This window comes from Hydractinia symbiolongicarpus, chromosome 6 (genome assembly GCF_029227915.1).
Source record: "Hydractinia symbiolongicarpus strain clone_291-10 chromosome 6, HSymV2.1, whole genome shotgun sequence".
NCBI classification, from domain to species: domain Eukaryota; kingdom Metazoa; phylum Cnidaria; class Hydrozoa; order Anthoathecata; family Hydractiniidae; genus Hydractinia; species Hydractinia symbiolongicarpus.
In genome coordinates, this window is record NC_079880.1 from 12,419,014 (window position 1) to 12,436,587 (window position 17,574).

Sequence of the window (17,574 nt, forward strand, 5' to 3'; positions counted from 1 at the left end):
TGATATAAAATTCTTTGCTGCGTTCACATGCCGTGTAACCACATTGAATAGCCGTTTACAACTACTCGAAATTCGAACGCATACACAGTAATTAAAACATTTTATTCTGTATAATTATTCGAATCGATGCTCTCCTTCTGGTTTGCTTTATAAACAGCACGATAGTAAGGTAAAACACTGCATATTTGTGGGAGAGAGTAATAATTGGAAGTGAAAATATCGCAGCTTAATATTGTACGGTGTTGTTTTTAGGATAAGAATGTAAATATATAATAATGAAGGCTTTATATGGGTATGCATTATGTTATATGGATGTAAAATCTCTATGCATTCTGTAATTTTTTTAATCATGCGGAAATTACAAATTTCTCTCTTTGTGTATTTTCTACCGTCTTTAACCAAAGAACTTTTTCATCTTCTTTTTTTCCCTGCTGGCACAAAATAAATCGTGAAGAAATCAGATTTGAATTGTACGCTGCACGAAGAATGTATGCCAGAAAGGTGTTTTTGTTTTACGGAAAGTCATTCTTGTAGAAGATCACAATTTATATCGCTTTAAGGATAATTTTATTTCTGCTTATAGGCACACACGAACAAAACGGAATAATGCTGGATTGTTATTTTAATAAAGAAAATTTACAGCAACCATAGCTTTCTTAATTTACTTTACGAACTAAAGAATTAATAATATACGATATGAGATCTATAGTATGTATTCTCTTGCTAATATTTGCGAGCTGCGTTCATTGCAAACTGACAAAAACAAAGCACTCAATCAAGAAGCTCCACAATTCACAACATTTAAGACATCCAGACTTACACGATAGCACTGCCAGAAGTAGCTATGAACATGGACATGTAAGAAAACATAGGCTATCGCATAGAAACACACATAAAGCAAAAAATGTCCACAAGACAAAGTCTAGAAATAAAATAAGAAAGATACATAAAAAGAGGGATATGTTTTTAATTGGAGATAAAAGGACACAAGTTCAGGAAGCCATACCATTGTATCAAAATACTACAGCGTTTAGTGATCCAGAGTTACCTCAGCAGGATATATTTGCCACCTATCATAAGTCTGTTGGTGATGAGGTTAATAATGATGACGATGAAAATCATATCGACCAAACACAAGAAAATAATGAAGAGGGAGACATAGAGAGGAAAAGCAACGGTATATATACTTAACTTTAACCTTTGATGCAACAACGTATGCAGACTTTGGTACATTCTGAAGTTAAAAGCAGAAGAGCTGTAAAAATTAAAAAAAAAACCTAAAAATGCTGGATGTAAATTAAAAAAACATGCACTGATTAAAAAAAGAAATAGGTTTTAATCACGTGATTCCATATTTTTCACTTCTTTTATTTCTTTAGTTTCAAATCCGCAACAAAGTTCTGATGAAGCAGAAATAGCAAGCAGTAAGTCGCTTTTTTATTTAAAATCAACATTACTTTCTTGAGTTTGTTTAGCGTTTTACAAAAAGAAGATACCGAGCTAAAGTACCAGAAGTTTTGGGGTTTTTTCAAGCTACTTGCATTCTTTATGTGCAGGACATATATAAAGCACTTCGATAGCTACGCTCATGGCTTATTTCTAAAGATGAAGCACAAGAAAAGCTACTTTTTTATCGTTGCTCGTACTATTTTTATTTGTACGAATTGTTTTTTTTCTAAAATGTTGCTTTTCATTCTTACCTAAAGCTGCTCAGATTTTATGTAACTCCGTCTCCGGATTACAAATTCGGTATTCAATGTAGTTTAAAATTTGAAATATATTTTAAATAAGCCTAATGTTAAACGAATGCTTTAAAAGACTTTTGACAATTTAGAACTTGCTTCTATTTTGCACGATGATCCAGGCGATGATGAAAATGAAATGAACAGCTTATTTAAAGAAATTGACAAAGATACCTCATCTGGCGATCATCCAAGCATGGTTTCATCCAATCAGCCAAACAACCTTGAAGACGAAATGAAGGAAAAGAGTAATGTTCAAAGTGATTCAGTTGTTAAAACAATAATAGGAGGAGGCTCTATCCACCGTGTGGGAGAGCCGAAATTTATTCCCATTTCTCCCCTTGAGTCACAAGATAGTCAGTTGGATGCGATTTCGTCAAGTTTAGAAAACGACCCTTTTAAATCAGATGGAATGGTTGAATCGGCAGATATGAAAGAAGATATCGCTAATGTGCAGCTTGGGCAAGCTTCAAATGGTAAGTGTATCATCATACTACAATAAAACTTTCCTAAACCCTGTTATCTTTGTGTGAGAATAGCCCTCTATCAGACTAATTTTTATTAACAGTTGACTTCATGAGTAACCCCCTTATTTTTGTTGATTCTTAATATAAAATGCGGGTGAGAACTATTTTTAATTTAACCAAAAGCCCATTTCATAACTGCCGTTGTTTATATCGAATCAAAAATAAACAAATAAACAAACTACCATTTTCATTTAGCTGTAAAAATTCCGGCAACTAATGAACTGCTGGATCTATTTTCCGACTGGGTGAAAAATATGGTTGCAAAAAATCCAAGTAAGTTATCAAAGAAACTAAGCCTTTTAAAAAGGGTGTATTAAAGACTTCCTTTGCTAGTATATGTTTTAGAAGGTAGCTGGAGGATCTCGTCAACATGATTTCCATAACCCAAATTGGATTTCAAAATATAAGAGAGAATATAGTTGTTGTTATATAGAAAATCTATATGTAATATATTTAGATATGAAGCTACCACAAATAAAGAAGTTAAAATCAAACTTTAAAGGATGGTTGCAAAAAATCTCGTCAGGTAGCTACGAATCTTCAACTGAACCAGGTACATACAACAATACATAAAAAAAAATTCTCCCTACTTCAAGTAAATCTTGAGGGAAAAAATATTGGAGTCTAAAGTGTTCGCGAATAGGACTTTGAAAATGTGCTAGTCAGGGAATTAGATATTTTAAATGACTTAATTTTATTGTCATTACAGAATTAAAGATTACAACTTAGCAACTCCGGTTCTCCTTTTTGTTTTGTTTATTCGTCTGCTGGTGGTGAATTTTAGGCTAAGATTGCAAAAAAAAAGACTGCGAATGCTAAAAAACTCATTCCAAAGAAGTGTTTTTGTAAAATTACAAATGTGCCACATTATACATTTGGTACACATTTAATTCCATTGTATCTTCACTGTGATCTACAAATATTTTTGGGTCCACAAGATTTGTTATTAAGTTGAGTGTATTTCTTGAACGCATAACGCTGGGATATGGTCTAACGTACACTGAAAATGCAGCTGAAACAACGTTTTACCCAACTGGCCCTGGCATTAAATTTAATAGTCCCTGGATCCTTTTAATGGCGATTCTTTCTTCACATCGCCTCTAATTTTTGACTATCTTCTGATCATTGGCTATGTATAAAAGTATGCTGATTATTATTTATAGGTCTTGAAAGAACATTTGATGATTTTTTGAGAAAGCTTGTATCTCGCAACAACGTTGACCATATTGGTAAGTCTAAATAACCTTTCTTAAAACATCTAATTTCGTTACTAAATACTTTAATTTGCCACTATCGTTTGCTGCAGTGTCGGAAAACGATGATATCAATGAATGGCTAGAACATCAAAACTTCTCAAAAGATGGCTCTAAAAATGGATCTGCAGATTTTGAGCATTGGTTACACAATGTTGTACATCCTAATCAAAATGAACTCCAAGAGTGGTTGCACAACTCAACGTTAAAATATTTAAATAAAGTTGATAAATACTTAGAAAAGTCAAACAAGGATAACGGGGAAAAAACAAATTCCAAGAATTCAGGTAAATTTTTTTTGTTTTTGTTTGCTTTTACCAACTCTAATTTATTAGAAAAGAAAAAAATTAGTTGTCATAAAATCTTCGATAACATAATCACTAAACCTCTTGCAGACAATCGGAATAAAGAAAACAAACTACTGAGTTAAGTTTTTTAACGCTCGTATATTTTGTGTTAAAAATGGCAGCGCGTAGCTTATTCCGGCACCCCCCCCCAACCCCCCCCCCCCCCCCCCCCCCCCCCACAGAGAAATACTATGGTGACGATAAAGCCCGCCTTATTTGGTAATTTTCCAGATGTTACGGCACGACATTAATAAATTTAAATTGACGTTAATAGCATCTTTGTAACAAAGGCCGTTCAATGTCTGTCAATCATCTGTCAGCATGGCACAACAAACCCGTTTCGGAATAGACAGGTTTACGAGGTCATCAAAAAGCCTTTAAACCCTTATATCTGCTGAACAGTTGTCAATAACACACGATGCTATACATTTGTTTATCAGCGTTTTTTTAGAGTAACGATTTGTTCTTCTACCTTCTAAGAGGATTTTTCCCGGGCTAAAAATTACTTATTACGGAGAATGTAATCAATTCGAAATTATGCTTATTTCCTATTTCATTGTATTCAATCGAAAATAACTTGATTTATTAACTCTGTATGACCTTCGTATATGCGATACAAGTGCAGTAAATCACAATAGATAGAGTTAGGCAGTCGGAACATAAAATTTACAAAAGGATTACAAGAAATACATAACAAATTTAAAAAATCTCACACTAAGGGCGGGTGGGTGCGTGTGCAACACTGACTAACAATGTGTGATATTTTCCCGCTTATTTCGCCCTCTTATTTCCTTGGTCACGTGACAAAGCGAAGTGTACATTGACTGTATCTTAACATACCCGGTTATAATCCTTTAATAAATTCATATATCCATCGGATGTTATGGTTAGGGTTAAAGTTAATTCATAAATCTCTCACAATCCTCATTAGCTATACATGCGCATCTTCAGAATTTCAAACACACAAAACCACTTCATAATGGAATTCTCACGCAATTCTTTGTTTATTTCGGCATGATTTTGTTGGAAACATTACGCATGAATTAACACCATCACAAACTAAGTTTAGCTTCTCCACGTAATCAGAAGATATTTTACCAGGAAGTTATAAACAAATGAAAAGTCACGTTTAAGAAAGCTGAAATAATTATTAACGGTATTTGAGCATGCCATGTTAGAAATATTCTTTAAACTCCAATACTCGTTTTTTATTAAGCACAGGATTGCGCAGGAGATGCTTATATGCTCAACCTTTGAGTTGAACATTTTCCTGGGCTATCCTTCGTAGTTGGCATTATTCCCTGCTGCAAACAGCTCTTGTTGTGTAACGTTCATTATCCATACGTAAAATTTCTTCTATAACCTAACACAAACGTGTTAGACAGAGAAATGTAGATTTAATAAATTTCAGATCACAAAAAACATAACAAACGACCGTTGTAGCTTGGCGAGACTGGCGAAACCAACTAAACATAAAATAATGATACGAAATGATTTATTTGTAAGAATAATAGGTTTTGTATCTTTTGTTTTGCTCAACGAGGTAATTCTGTTATCAACACTCAAAAATTATAACTTACATACTAGACTAGACTGGTTTCGTATTTCACTAGTTTTGGTAGTTAAAACGGCGACAAAAAAGAAGCCTATTTTAAAGTTCTACCGGCTGAAGCCGTAAAATAGAAAAATAGGAAAAAGATGGTGGTGTTCATAGGCGGGATATAATACTTACACCCGATGTGGGCCAACTATAATCTTGTTGTGAACTAAATAACAAAGTGTAATAAACTGAAATCTAAATCTCAGTCGAAACTTTTCGCTTCTTATAATGTATTGGTTTAGTTAAGACAATTTCAGTATAGGTGAACGGTCCTGCTTTGCGGTTTGAATTAGAATCGAATTAACTACACTTTTTCCCGTCACTAGGTAACACATCGGATGTGGATTTGGATCATACAGACCTGATGTCATTTAATGAACCGTATCACGTGCATTATCCTTCGAATGATGTCTTCTTTGATCTACACATGCCTGATAATGTAAATCACCACGTGGACCATCACATGCATTACAATGGTGGACAAGTGCATCATTATTATGACCATTACTATGATAACACGAGCGAGTCGATGTCTATAGACCATTTTGGTAAGTTTTGTAGTAGGAGACTATTTATGTGCAAAATTATTTTCTTCGTAGGAAATTACTTTCCTCTTGATCACATGGTCGTTTATGCAAAATGGTGTCATTTACCCAGATAAACATAACATAAAGTCAGATTAAGTGTGTCTCGCAATGTTTTAATTTCAATTATTTATACTGAAGTTTGTCTAGGAAATTTTTTTTCTTTCAAGAAATGAAAATAATTACAGTTCTTCGTCAATTCACTTTTTATTATATAATGACAAAAAAAATGGAAATTTAAATTTGATTTTAGTAACATCTTAAATAAAGTTAAAAAAAATATCCAATTTTAAACATTTCCAATCTCTAATTAAACTAACTTTCTAATTTGTTGTTATTTAGTGTCCAGTGTTCACCCATGTCAAAATGGTGGCATAATTGTTCCACTTGGTCCAGAATCCTATCAATGCATCTGCCCAAAAGAATACATTGGAAAAAAATGTGAAGGTAAAAAAGCTGTTCCTACCGCTGCTGTTTATATCAAAACGACTTAATTTTAAAATTTTGATGTCCGTGTTTGTGTTCTGTTTAGAAATCAATGCTTGCTGCAAGTACGAACCTTGTCAAAACAATGGAACATGTAATCCAATTAGAAACGAACCAAAGTATCACTGTACTTGTAAAAAAGCTTATTATGGAAAACATTGCGAAAGTAAGTCGGTTACCTAGAACTGCATTTGAAATAATAAGACTTAGGGTACCGTTTTTTAAGGTAAGTTTTACGTTGGACCTGTAGACACATTTTAATGCGGTAACTATGGCAAGGGAATGGAGACGTCAAACATCTAATAATGTAGACACACATATTATATTTGTTTAGATTGTTTAGATTTCCAATTGGTTTAATCATTCATTTTAAACTTTCTATATTTTTTTAATCCCAGCTATTTTTTGATACGTGCTCTCACATTGCCAACGAATGGACTTCCTTGCAGTTTGAATTAACAAACTTTCTCTAATGCTAAGGTGCAATATAATCCGTAAATATAAAAGTGTTTTACTGCAACCAACAGGTTGTGAAGTTTTTGTTATATGCAGCAATTGAAACTCCTTATTACAGAAAAAAATCCTTGCGAGCCAAACATGTGTGAAAACGGAGGTACGTGTACTCATAATGATAAAGATGAAACACAGTGTATATGTAAGAAAGGATTCAGAGGAGAAAAATGTGAAGGTAAGTTTGACAAAAAAATATTCGAAACACAAAGGTATTTTAATTACGGAAATGCTTCTTTTGATATCGGTTGTTTGCTGCAGGTAAACCTAAAATGCTTAGAATCGCTTCCTTTAAAATAGTTTTAATAGTTAAATCATGAAGGTATACCCACCAATGTTGAATTTACCTTAATTGTATATGTTATATCTATGGTTTAAACTTTGTTTTAGAAATTGATAGCTGTATTCCACCTCCATGTCGTAATGGAGGAACATGTTCGCAAGTTAACGCGAAAAACGCAACATTTACCTGTGATTGTCCGGTCAAATTCAAAGGAACGATATGCGAACGTAAGTATGACGTGTTATATGCGACTAGTTGTATTTTACACAAAAAAATGCGTTTTTTTTATGGGAAAATGTATCAGTTTTGATAAAAGTGACTTTTTTAATTAAGTCTTTAACTTCCACGATAAATAGAATAGAACAAAAGCGACATTGTTTTCCAGCTTTGTATATTTAAAAAATTATACCTACAGAAAAAGTTAAAATAAGCCAACTTTTCTGGCAAAGGAAAGTTTGCCAACACAAAGTACTTTCGCTCCGTTCCGTTTCGAAGTGGTAAGTTTATTAGAGATAAAAAATGTCATATATCCGGTATGCTAAAATGATTGATTTTGAAAAGAAACTTTTTTGGATTACATTGTTCACGTTTTCTACTTCAGCATTTCTACAATATAGTTTGGTGACCTAGTATATATAACATAAATTATCAGCTAAAAGAAGTGTTTATAACTCCCTCTGATTAAAATTTCTGTTTATCACTTGTTCTAAATAACTTTACTTTAGTGCCGACTTTTTGTCCCAGTCAGCCATGTCAGAATGGTGGAACTTGTCGAGAAACAAACGATGATTTCCAATGCATATGTCGTGAAGGATTTATGGGTAAAACGTGTACAGGTGAAGATGGTTAAAACTTATTACAGAACTTTTTTTAATGAATTCAGGGGTTAAATTATTATATTTACAACTTGTATTTTAGAAAGGCCATGTTTGCCCAGTCCATGCTACAATGGTGCCACTTGTGTTGAGAATGGCACCGACTATGAATGTATATGTGCACCTTGGACGAGTGGAAGAAACTGCACAGGTATAAAATACATTTTTTGGAGGAATTTGGACATTTTAATCTAAGAGCAAGTGGTGAGACACGTGTGAATAAGAACACTTTCTAAGTAGACAACACCTTGCTTATTACAAATGCCATTGCCAAAGTACAAAATTTACACACAAAAATTTTAAAAGGTAAAAACATTTTAGGCATTTTTTTTAAAATTGACTATTTAATAAGCGGACAGAAGGTGTCCTTATCAGGGCAATGTTTTGGTAACTGAAATGGGGATAAAAATACGTCCTTGATGTTCCTTTACTGTTATAAATGACAACAAGCTATTAATAGTAACAAAATTGTATATTTGGAGATGCAACATTTATAATAAAGAATCAGATATTTTTCTATAGAAATCAGTCCATGCCGATTGAAACCTTGCCGCTCCAATGGTCAGTGCTTGGATGCACTTTCTGGTTTTAAATGGTCTTTCAAACCAATGCAATACTATTGTTTATGTCGGCCGCCATACATGGGACCACATTGCACAGGTAATTTTATTCATATGAAATGTACCCATGAACCATGCTTGGGCGGACCATGGTTTTCACCAAGGAAGAGATTTTAAAAACTTTCACTTCTATATTGCTGGCAAATCATGATTGGTTGACGATATTGTCTTTTTATGTTAAAAAAATCACAGTTAAAATTAGGGAAAGAAGGAAGGGTAAATAATCCATCCTTCCTCTTCCTACGGTACTTCCCTGTCCACTTTTATTGTGTATTTGTATATGTCACTGTGGGAAAACTTTTCTCTTTAGCTACCTTACTTTATAATATTTCTTGGTTAGAAAGAACATGTTAAAACACTTTAAAATGCGGGTAATTTTTAGCACCTATCCTTTTTCTATTGCACATAAAATCGTCCACGTACGATTAAATCTATCGCTACTTTTTTGATCAAGTAAATTCAGTTATTCATGAGCAGTCTAACAAGAGAGAAAATGATATAACGTATTCATTCTATTTCAGATAATTTGTGCAACCACTGCTCGCCTTATGGTCACTGTGAAAACTCAAGCAAATGTGTTTGTGATGATGGTTACTACGGAAACGGTTTTATCTGTCAACGTAGGTTTTAAATTTTCAAAAAAGATCTATTTCTCCATCTGCAAGTTTAAAGATTAAAAACAAACATAGAGTTAAATTCAAATTTATTTATTTTTTAGCGGAAGATACCAATCCATGTGTTCCTAATCCATGTTTTAACGACGGTGCATGCGTAATTGAATCCAGTGGTGACTACCATTGTCATTGCAAGCAACCATTTAAACCACCATTGTGTTTAAGTAGGCATATATTTATGGTTGCTAATAACAACAGTGTTTGTCATATTTTGTTCCATCGAAATATATGCCCTGAGAAATTAATTTTGTATCTCATGCCTGAAGGCCGTCGCCACTGGAGGGTGGGCGTGGCACGGGGTTTTCAACCATGTATGGGTCCTCTCGCATAACTAACGTATGATTCTTGTGCCTTTTAGCGTTTAAATGCTAATTTTAGGTAATCATGAATTTTATCTTTCTTGCTTGCGTCCATTTTTTTTTGCAACCAAGTAATTTTCTTCGTGACGCAATTTTCCTAGAATATTGTGCAACCCTTTCCATTTTTTTTTTGGCGTTACATGAAATGTTGTAGGCATTTAAAAAAAATTTTTTTTGTTACAGCGGGAGATCCTTGTATCCCAGATCCATGTAAAAATGGACAATGTATGGCTAATTCAGATGGAACATACAGATGTAAATGCGAGCCAGGGTATCGAGGTTTTCAATGCAACAGTAAGTAATGGATTGTAGTAAGCAGTAAGTTATAACGAGAAGTTGGATCAAATTTTATATTTACGAATATTTCGTCTAACCTCTATGGACATTATTAACGCATAAAACTTACCAACTCAAAAGTTCTCTAGTATATGTCTAATTAATATACCTTACTGGCAAAAAAAAGTTAGCAAAAAAATTAGTCGGCAAAAATAAAAAGTTGGCAAAAATATCAGTCACTTGGACAAAATTTAGTCATTTTTTACCAACTAAATTTTGGAATGTAGTCACCAATGAAAAATAATCGCATAAATTAATAAAAATTAGCAACAACAACTAAAAAACGGCAAAAAGTTGGTTGGAAAAAAAGTCAGAAAAAAATGTCGGAAAAAATATGTCGGAAAAAGAATGCTTGGTCGGCCATAAAAAGTCGGCAAAAATTTTAGTCAGCAAAAAATATTAGTTACCTAGCCAAGATTTAGTCACTTTTGCCGACTTTTTTTACCGATAAGGTAAACATATTATATACACATAATGACGTTACCATGACAAAATATTGCAGACATACAGGTAAGGAATTATGATATCGTAATTCCCGTACCAATCACAGAATACGTAACGCAAACTACACATAATATAGATCATGGCACAACCTAGTTACCAGGAACCCACGTAAATGACTAGTAAGGTTAGCAAAGCCGCTAGAGATACAAAAATCTCTCCTTTTGAAAGAAATATCCGTACATAAAAATGTCGATCCAACTTCTCGTTATAATTTACTGCATTAAGTTACATGCCCACACAAATACTTTAAAAATGCATACGTTTTGACTTCTACACCATCAGCACAAAAAAGCTGGGCTTTTTATTGTAGCGATCAATTTTTTTATTTTTTTGTTTTTGAAAGAAATCAACAAATATTTGTCAACATCGGCCTATTATTTCTGTTTTTGAACTTATGGTCAAAGTAAGTTGCTGGATGTTGTAGTACGTCGGGTTCAGCGTTACTTGTGTCCATTGATTCTTTTTGCTGACCATCTTCTTGAATGAGTTGAAAACGAACAGTGACAACATTCGTCAATCGACATATGAGCAAATGCATGTTCACGCTCTTTTAACACTTTGTCGCCTTGGTCATACATACAAAAACATATTCTTTACCTTATAGTCACTGATCCATGCTCTCCAAATCCATGTCAACACAATGGAGAATGTAATGTAGACAAAGATGGAAATATAACGTGCAGTTGTAAAGGCAAATGGCTACCACCTATTTGCAAAGGTTTGGATATTTTTTGTCTTTCTTTAAATTTTCAAGTTTTCTTCTTATAGGTAACAAGGCTCTCTTGTTGTCGCTCTTACAAGCTATGTATCTTTGACTTCTTTTTTTATTTTTTTATTTTTATTTAACAAATGTTTATGCAGAATGAGCAATTCTGAAATATTTACAATAAATGTAAAACCTGTTAAGAATATGCGACCTGTAGTAATTAAAATGTATGCATTAATAAAAAATATTAAAAAATTATACACAATAAAAATGTTAAAGAAAAAAAGTCAAGAAAGACATATCAGAGCTCTCATGAAAAAAGGGAAAGAACGTACCTAGGATGTTTAAAAAAAAAAATAAAAAAATCACGAGGTAAAAATTGTACAATACAGCATCAGAAAATTAAAAAGATAATTTAGTTGACTCGAGCTTATTCTGCTTTGTCAAATTCCTATTTTCTAACTTTTTTTTTCCTGTCTGTCTATTTATGTTAAATCCTCTATGTAGTATATTTTAATCTCTGTGATTGCGTTACTCATGTATTGGTTTTTCTTACCTTCGACCAATCGATTTTCACTAGATTGTGGATGCCCTGTCAGCACTGAGCCGCAAAAAGTACCAAGCGCTTTCTGTAACTCAGAAGGTAAATGCCAGTGCAGTAAGAACTTTAATGGTGAAAAGTGGAATTATGAAACAGAGAATGACAGAGGTGAAAGCGAACCTGGATGTGTCAAGGTTCAAGGTACAGCGTTTGTTAACAAAGGACAGTGTGCACTGCAATTTTACCAAATGGTATCTACACCCCTTAAATAAAACTTTTGAAACCCTAAATTCATATGCTGTTTATTTAAATATCAGTTATCTTAATCAAATCCTTCTTTCCCTTCTTTTCTAAACTCATAGTGTACTTTTTCACTTACCTGGAATATTTTTTGGCTGGAACAAAACTTTCAATTTCTTGTCCCATTTAGAATTATGTATTGCATATAGATTTTAATTGATTTTATTGGGTTACCTACATCTGCAGTGCAAGCTTTATTTGGATTATATTAAATTATATTAAATTATATATTATATTAAATTAAATAAATATGGATTGCTTTTCAAGGAAGACTGCATATACTTCGATAAAATCATCAAAGAACTAAGATAGAAGATCGGCTCGGATTCAGAGAAATTTTTCAGAATTGGGTTACCTCCATATGCAGTGCAAGCTTTATTTGGTTTATATTAAATTAAATGAATATGGATTACTTTTCAAGGAATACTGCAGTTGTCCAGAACCATCTCAGTTGTAAAAATTAAGAATACTAGTGATCTTCCTATGATTATATAGCAATGATAGGTTACTTTTTGCTGGATTCTTTATCAACGGGCATTCAGGGTTTTCAGAAATTCTAAACGTTTGAAACATTTGCTGCTTTTGTAACTAAGAGATGTTTCTAAATGGTTGTAAAGAGAAACAAAGAAAAGTAATATTTACTTTAACCAAAGCAGGAGTTGAACCCTGCTAACATACTGTCAACATTTTTGTCAACAAAACGTTGACCAGATCAATTAATTAAAGCAGCAAAAAATGTTCAATATGATTGCAAATGACCATGATGGTACTCGGCATAATGCCTAATGCAAAAACCTATTGCTCTACATGTTGCAAACAATCTTTGTCAACATTTATGACCACGTAAATATTGTCCAACACCACGTCAGGTCTTTTCACTCATTGTATCTTTGATTTGTAGTCTTTACATTTAGACACTGTCATAATTCCTCCAAAGACAGCTTGTAATGTGTCAGGCAATCCTTGTTTCAATGGAGGAACGTGCCAATTAATCAACCATGACGGAACTCTAGCAACGCCGCCACCTGCGCATACTAATGGCACTGAGCCAACTTCACCTGTTCCGGTTGTAAACGAAAATTATAAGTGTTTATGTACAAAGTGGTTCTATGGACCCAGATGTGGTATTGTTAAAGGTAACTGATTTTATTTCACAACCTCCCGCGCATTTTAAATACATATTTGAATGTTTTTTCAGCTTTGATATAAAATTATTCAGCTTTAAAGCGAAGGATAGGTACATGATTTTTACTACTTTCAAATAACCAGACTGATGATAGAAGTTCAATATGATTTGTATATAAACTCGAATCTTTTATGAGAATTTTTTTATTGTTTTATCAAACTGCAAATCACTTGAAACTGTGTATGCATTTTATGTTTAGCTTGTATACCAAATAATCCATGTCTCAATGGTGGTACATGTCAAGAAGATGGAAAAGGAAATTTTACTTGCAAATGTCCATCTGGTACTGGAGGATGGAAATGTAACGCTTTACCAACGGTTCCACCAAGTAAGTCCTCAATGAACGGTTTGTATATGCAAACATACGCCTTCGATGGGCTTTATATCTATAACAAAGGATCGTTTTAAATGCAAATAATAAAAAATTTATTGCAACTTTTTTCCATTTGCGCGGTAGATCTTTGAACTAAAATTAAATGATGCAATTTTAAAGGTTGCCGTTTGCTAACATACACATTCTAACAGTTAATGAAGGTGAAAATCCACTTTGATGGTAAATTAAATGTCTGTGAAAGCAACACAATTTCCACACTGAAAACTTAAATCCGCGCACAAACTCAAGATGGCGGCGATTTAAGAAAAGGCATCTATCCGAATCATGAAATTACATTATAATGCACTACTGCGTTTACATCGCTCTTAAAAAAGTCAAAATGATTTTGACTTTCAAAACAATCAACGCGTGCAAATTCGCTCCAAATATTGGACAATATTGAGCATTTTTATGCCTGCGCCTTGAACTGTTGTGCTCACAGCTGTAGTGGTCTTTTTCACCTTTATGCACAATGATAACTCAAAATAAAGTAATTGGCATCCATTTTAATTAGAACATCATGAAAGACAGCGAATCGTTACTTTTATGTTATATATTTAAAATTGCATTTATTTTTGAAAACATTTATTTTTGAAAATATTTATTACAGAGCCCGATCCTCATTGTACACCAAATCCTTGCAAAAATGGCGGAGTATGCCATGCATTGAAGCATGGTTACGATTGCCATTGCAAGCCAAGATATACTGGCTCTCATTGTGGAGGTAAGTACTTGATTACGAGTGACACATAAGCATTGAAACATCGAGATCATTGAAATTTCTTTAACACTTATGGAAAGGTTGCGTAACCCTCCACATGATGCCATTCTGATGCCAGTTGGTGACAAGATGATACGGTTACCCACGCACCATATGATAGCTTGAATTCGCTAGTAGTAAAATTTTATTTTTCAGCTTGTCTCTCACAAAAACATGAATAATTCCATTGTATTGAAATCAGTCTGATGCTTACCAACAGTAAGATAACTAGGTATAACTACATGAATAACATAAGATGGAAGCTGTATTTCTTATAAACATGTACCACGCTTATAGGGAGGTGATCATGAGGTGCAGTTGGCCTCCGAAAACTCAGTGAACACGTAGATTATTAAAACTGTTTTTTTTGTATCTCATTAGATGATTAATTTTGAAAGACATGATTTATGTTTAAGACAGCATCGAAATCTGATTATTAAGATATTTGGAACATGTCTTAACCACGCCGTACTGAAGTGCTCCAACGTCTTTTTCTAGAATTTATAACTTATCATATTTTTATTATAAGCACAGTGAGAATGTTACATGTATACTTGAAACAAATCACTAAATATTTTAGTTGACAGATGTGCTGAATGTGATGAGAACGCCAAATGTGTCAATGGTCATTGTCAATGCAAGTTAGGATATGTCGGAAATGGCTATGACTGTGTTTATGATGGTATATCTGTTTTGTTTGTTTGTTTTCTGGGGTTTTTTTTCATACCATCCTAGTTCAATATCATCAAGCAAAATAATTACCGCAGTAGCGGGACACACGAAATGCGGTAAATACAGGACAGGCAAACCCATGGGTATATCTACAGGCCACCGACTAGTTTTGTGTAATTGCATACACAAACAGCAGTATATAAAAGATTTTAAGTTATTTCTCACTTTTCTCGTTATGTCCCATGTCTGTATTCCCTAAAAACGAGTAATGAAGCCGCGATTAGACGCTCTGGTATGCTTAAAACAAAGTTTGTTAATGTGTAACAAACAAAATTACATTTTTGAAATATAAATGATTTATTAATATCAGAATAAGATATTATTGAGGACAGCCTTCTTGATGAGAGTTTATAATAAAGAATGAACGATACGGATATAGAGTATAGCTCTTAATAACCTATTTTCTAGCCAATCCAGCGCCTACCTGTGGCAACTGTCCTGTGTTTTCAACATGTACATCAGCAACAGGTTATTGTGGATGCAACAATGGGTATGAATTTGTGGATAGAATTTGTGTCCGTAAGTATCATGCAACTTTTTTTTGGTTGGCAAAATATAAAAGTTATTTTATTGCGTCTCACAATTTTGTTGACATGCAAAGTCATACGAAATACCGAGTGATTAATGTCCTGATGCTGGTTTGGGTTAGGTTGACTTTTTCACACGTTGAGTCTTTACAGTCCTAATATATTTGCTTGCAACAATTCTGATATTTAGACGACTGAAATTAGTTTTGTTCTTCTTTGAGTGTTTAACAAAACACAAAACATCTGCTTGATTTTGTGAATACAATGAAAAAACATTTCTGTATAAGTTTTGACAATCATTTAAAACTGCTTCTCATTTTCAGCAATATTCAACACTGGAGAAGATGTTGACTATCATGAAGTGAAAACCACACCAATAACCACAATGAAACCATCGCCATCACAAGCAACCGCAGCAAGGACCATGTCAAGGACCAATCCTAGACCTCATACTTTACCTGCCTCTTCTACCACAAGTACTACCGAACGACCAAGAGGGAGTACCGTTTCATCTAGCGCTAAAACCACTTCTCATGCCTCTAAGAGCAGCACGCCACAACACTCTAGTCCCACCGGAGGGAGTGGTACAACAGCTATACCTGTGCTCTCCTCCACAACAACAACAACAACAACCAAGTTATCAACTATAAGAACAACAACAAAAGCATCAACGATCGCAAAAACAACAACAACAACAACATCCACTACAACTTCCACTTCTGCTTCCACTACAACACCTACAACACCCAGTACTACAGAGAGCACGACCACACCAGTCAAACCTAACACTGATGTAAACGGAGAAGTTCCTGCTGGTATACCGGCTTTACCAGACTCGCCAGATATACCTGTGGGAGGTCCTCCATCGCAGAAGGATAATGTTGATACAGATGAGACATCGCATAGATCATTTCTGTTAGACGAATTAAATAATGTGTCAGATGACGATGATGAAAAACAATTAGGACTTGCGCCCCCTGAACCACCCGTGGCGTATATAAAACATCGTAATGGAGCTAAGCATCTGTGGAAAGCTATTTCAGCAATGCATTCTATGAAAGAACAAGATAACTCGCAAGATGAAAGAACTATAGAGACACTTTAAGGAATGCACCAATCACAATTTAAACCATATTTTCACGTGATCTAAGACAAATATGGCGTTGTGCTGATTGTCCATATCTTCCATGTTTTGTCAACTTAAAACAAACAAAAATGACAAACTTGTACATAAGTTGACGTCAAACAAGGCGTGACGTTATTCCGCTTGATGACTTTTATTGAAGTGATAAATTATTATAATTTTATGATAAAAAAATATATATCAAAGCAAACAATAATTTAAATGAATACGTTTTAAATTTGCCTGCCAGACATGACTCTGTCTAATTGATAGGCACCTAACATGGTCATTGCACTGATAGGCACATTAACACAGCAAATCAACTGGTGGGCACCTAAACACGGGCTGTCAGCTGATGGGCACCTAAGCAAAAGTTTAATCTCACTGATTATAAGAAAGTGTATGTTTTTAGATGATAAGATGATAAGGTTTTTCTAGTCAATCTGAATCCTGACAACATGTTTTTTTCGGTTTTGCACAAATATGCTTCACTATTCTTTTGTCTATACTGATTTCGTCTAGTTGTGGCAAAATAGGAGAGACAAAAAATCTGGCAGTAGGAATGACCGTTGAATCACTTTTACGCTGGACTTTTATTAGAAAGGCGTCATCTCAATATTCTAATT

The 17,574-nt window shown here is 33.9% G+C and overlaps 1 protein-coding gene across 1 annotated transcript; it reads left to right on the forward strand.

The window, feature by feature from the left end:
• The first annotated feature begins 118 nt into the window (after positions 1-118).
• LOC130648043 (protein jagged-2-like) lies at positions 119-17,138 on the forward strand. Its single transcript, XM_057454063.1, has 27 exons — positions 119-1,177; positions 1,380-1,424; positions 1,835-2,218; positions 2,465-2,542; positions 2,727-2,822; positions 3,433-3,498; positions 3,576-3,809; positions 5,796-6,017; positions 6,396-6,500; positions 6,586-6,705; positions 7,114-7,227; positions 7,440-7,629; positions 7,748-7,752; positions 8,058-8,168; positions 8,251-8,358; positions 8,730-8,867; positions 9,349-9,447; positions 9,546-9,784; positions 9,962-10,154; positions 11,305-11,418; positions 11,987-12,148; positions 13,162-13,383; positions 13,633-13,761; positions 14,417-14,530; positions 15,147-15,248; positions 15,707-15,817; positions 16,149-17,138. The coding sequence occupies exons 1-27, from the start codon at positions 697-699 to the stop codon at positions 16,928-16,930; spliced, it is 4,764 nt and encodes a 1,587-aa protein (XP_057310046.1). The 5' UTR covers positions 119-696; the 3' UTR covers positions 16,931-17,138.
• Positions 17,139-17,574: the final 436 nt, after the last annotated feature.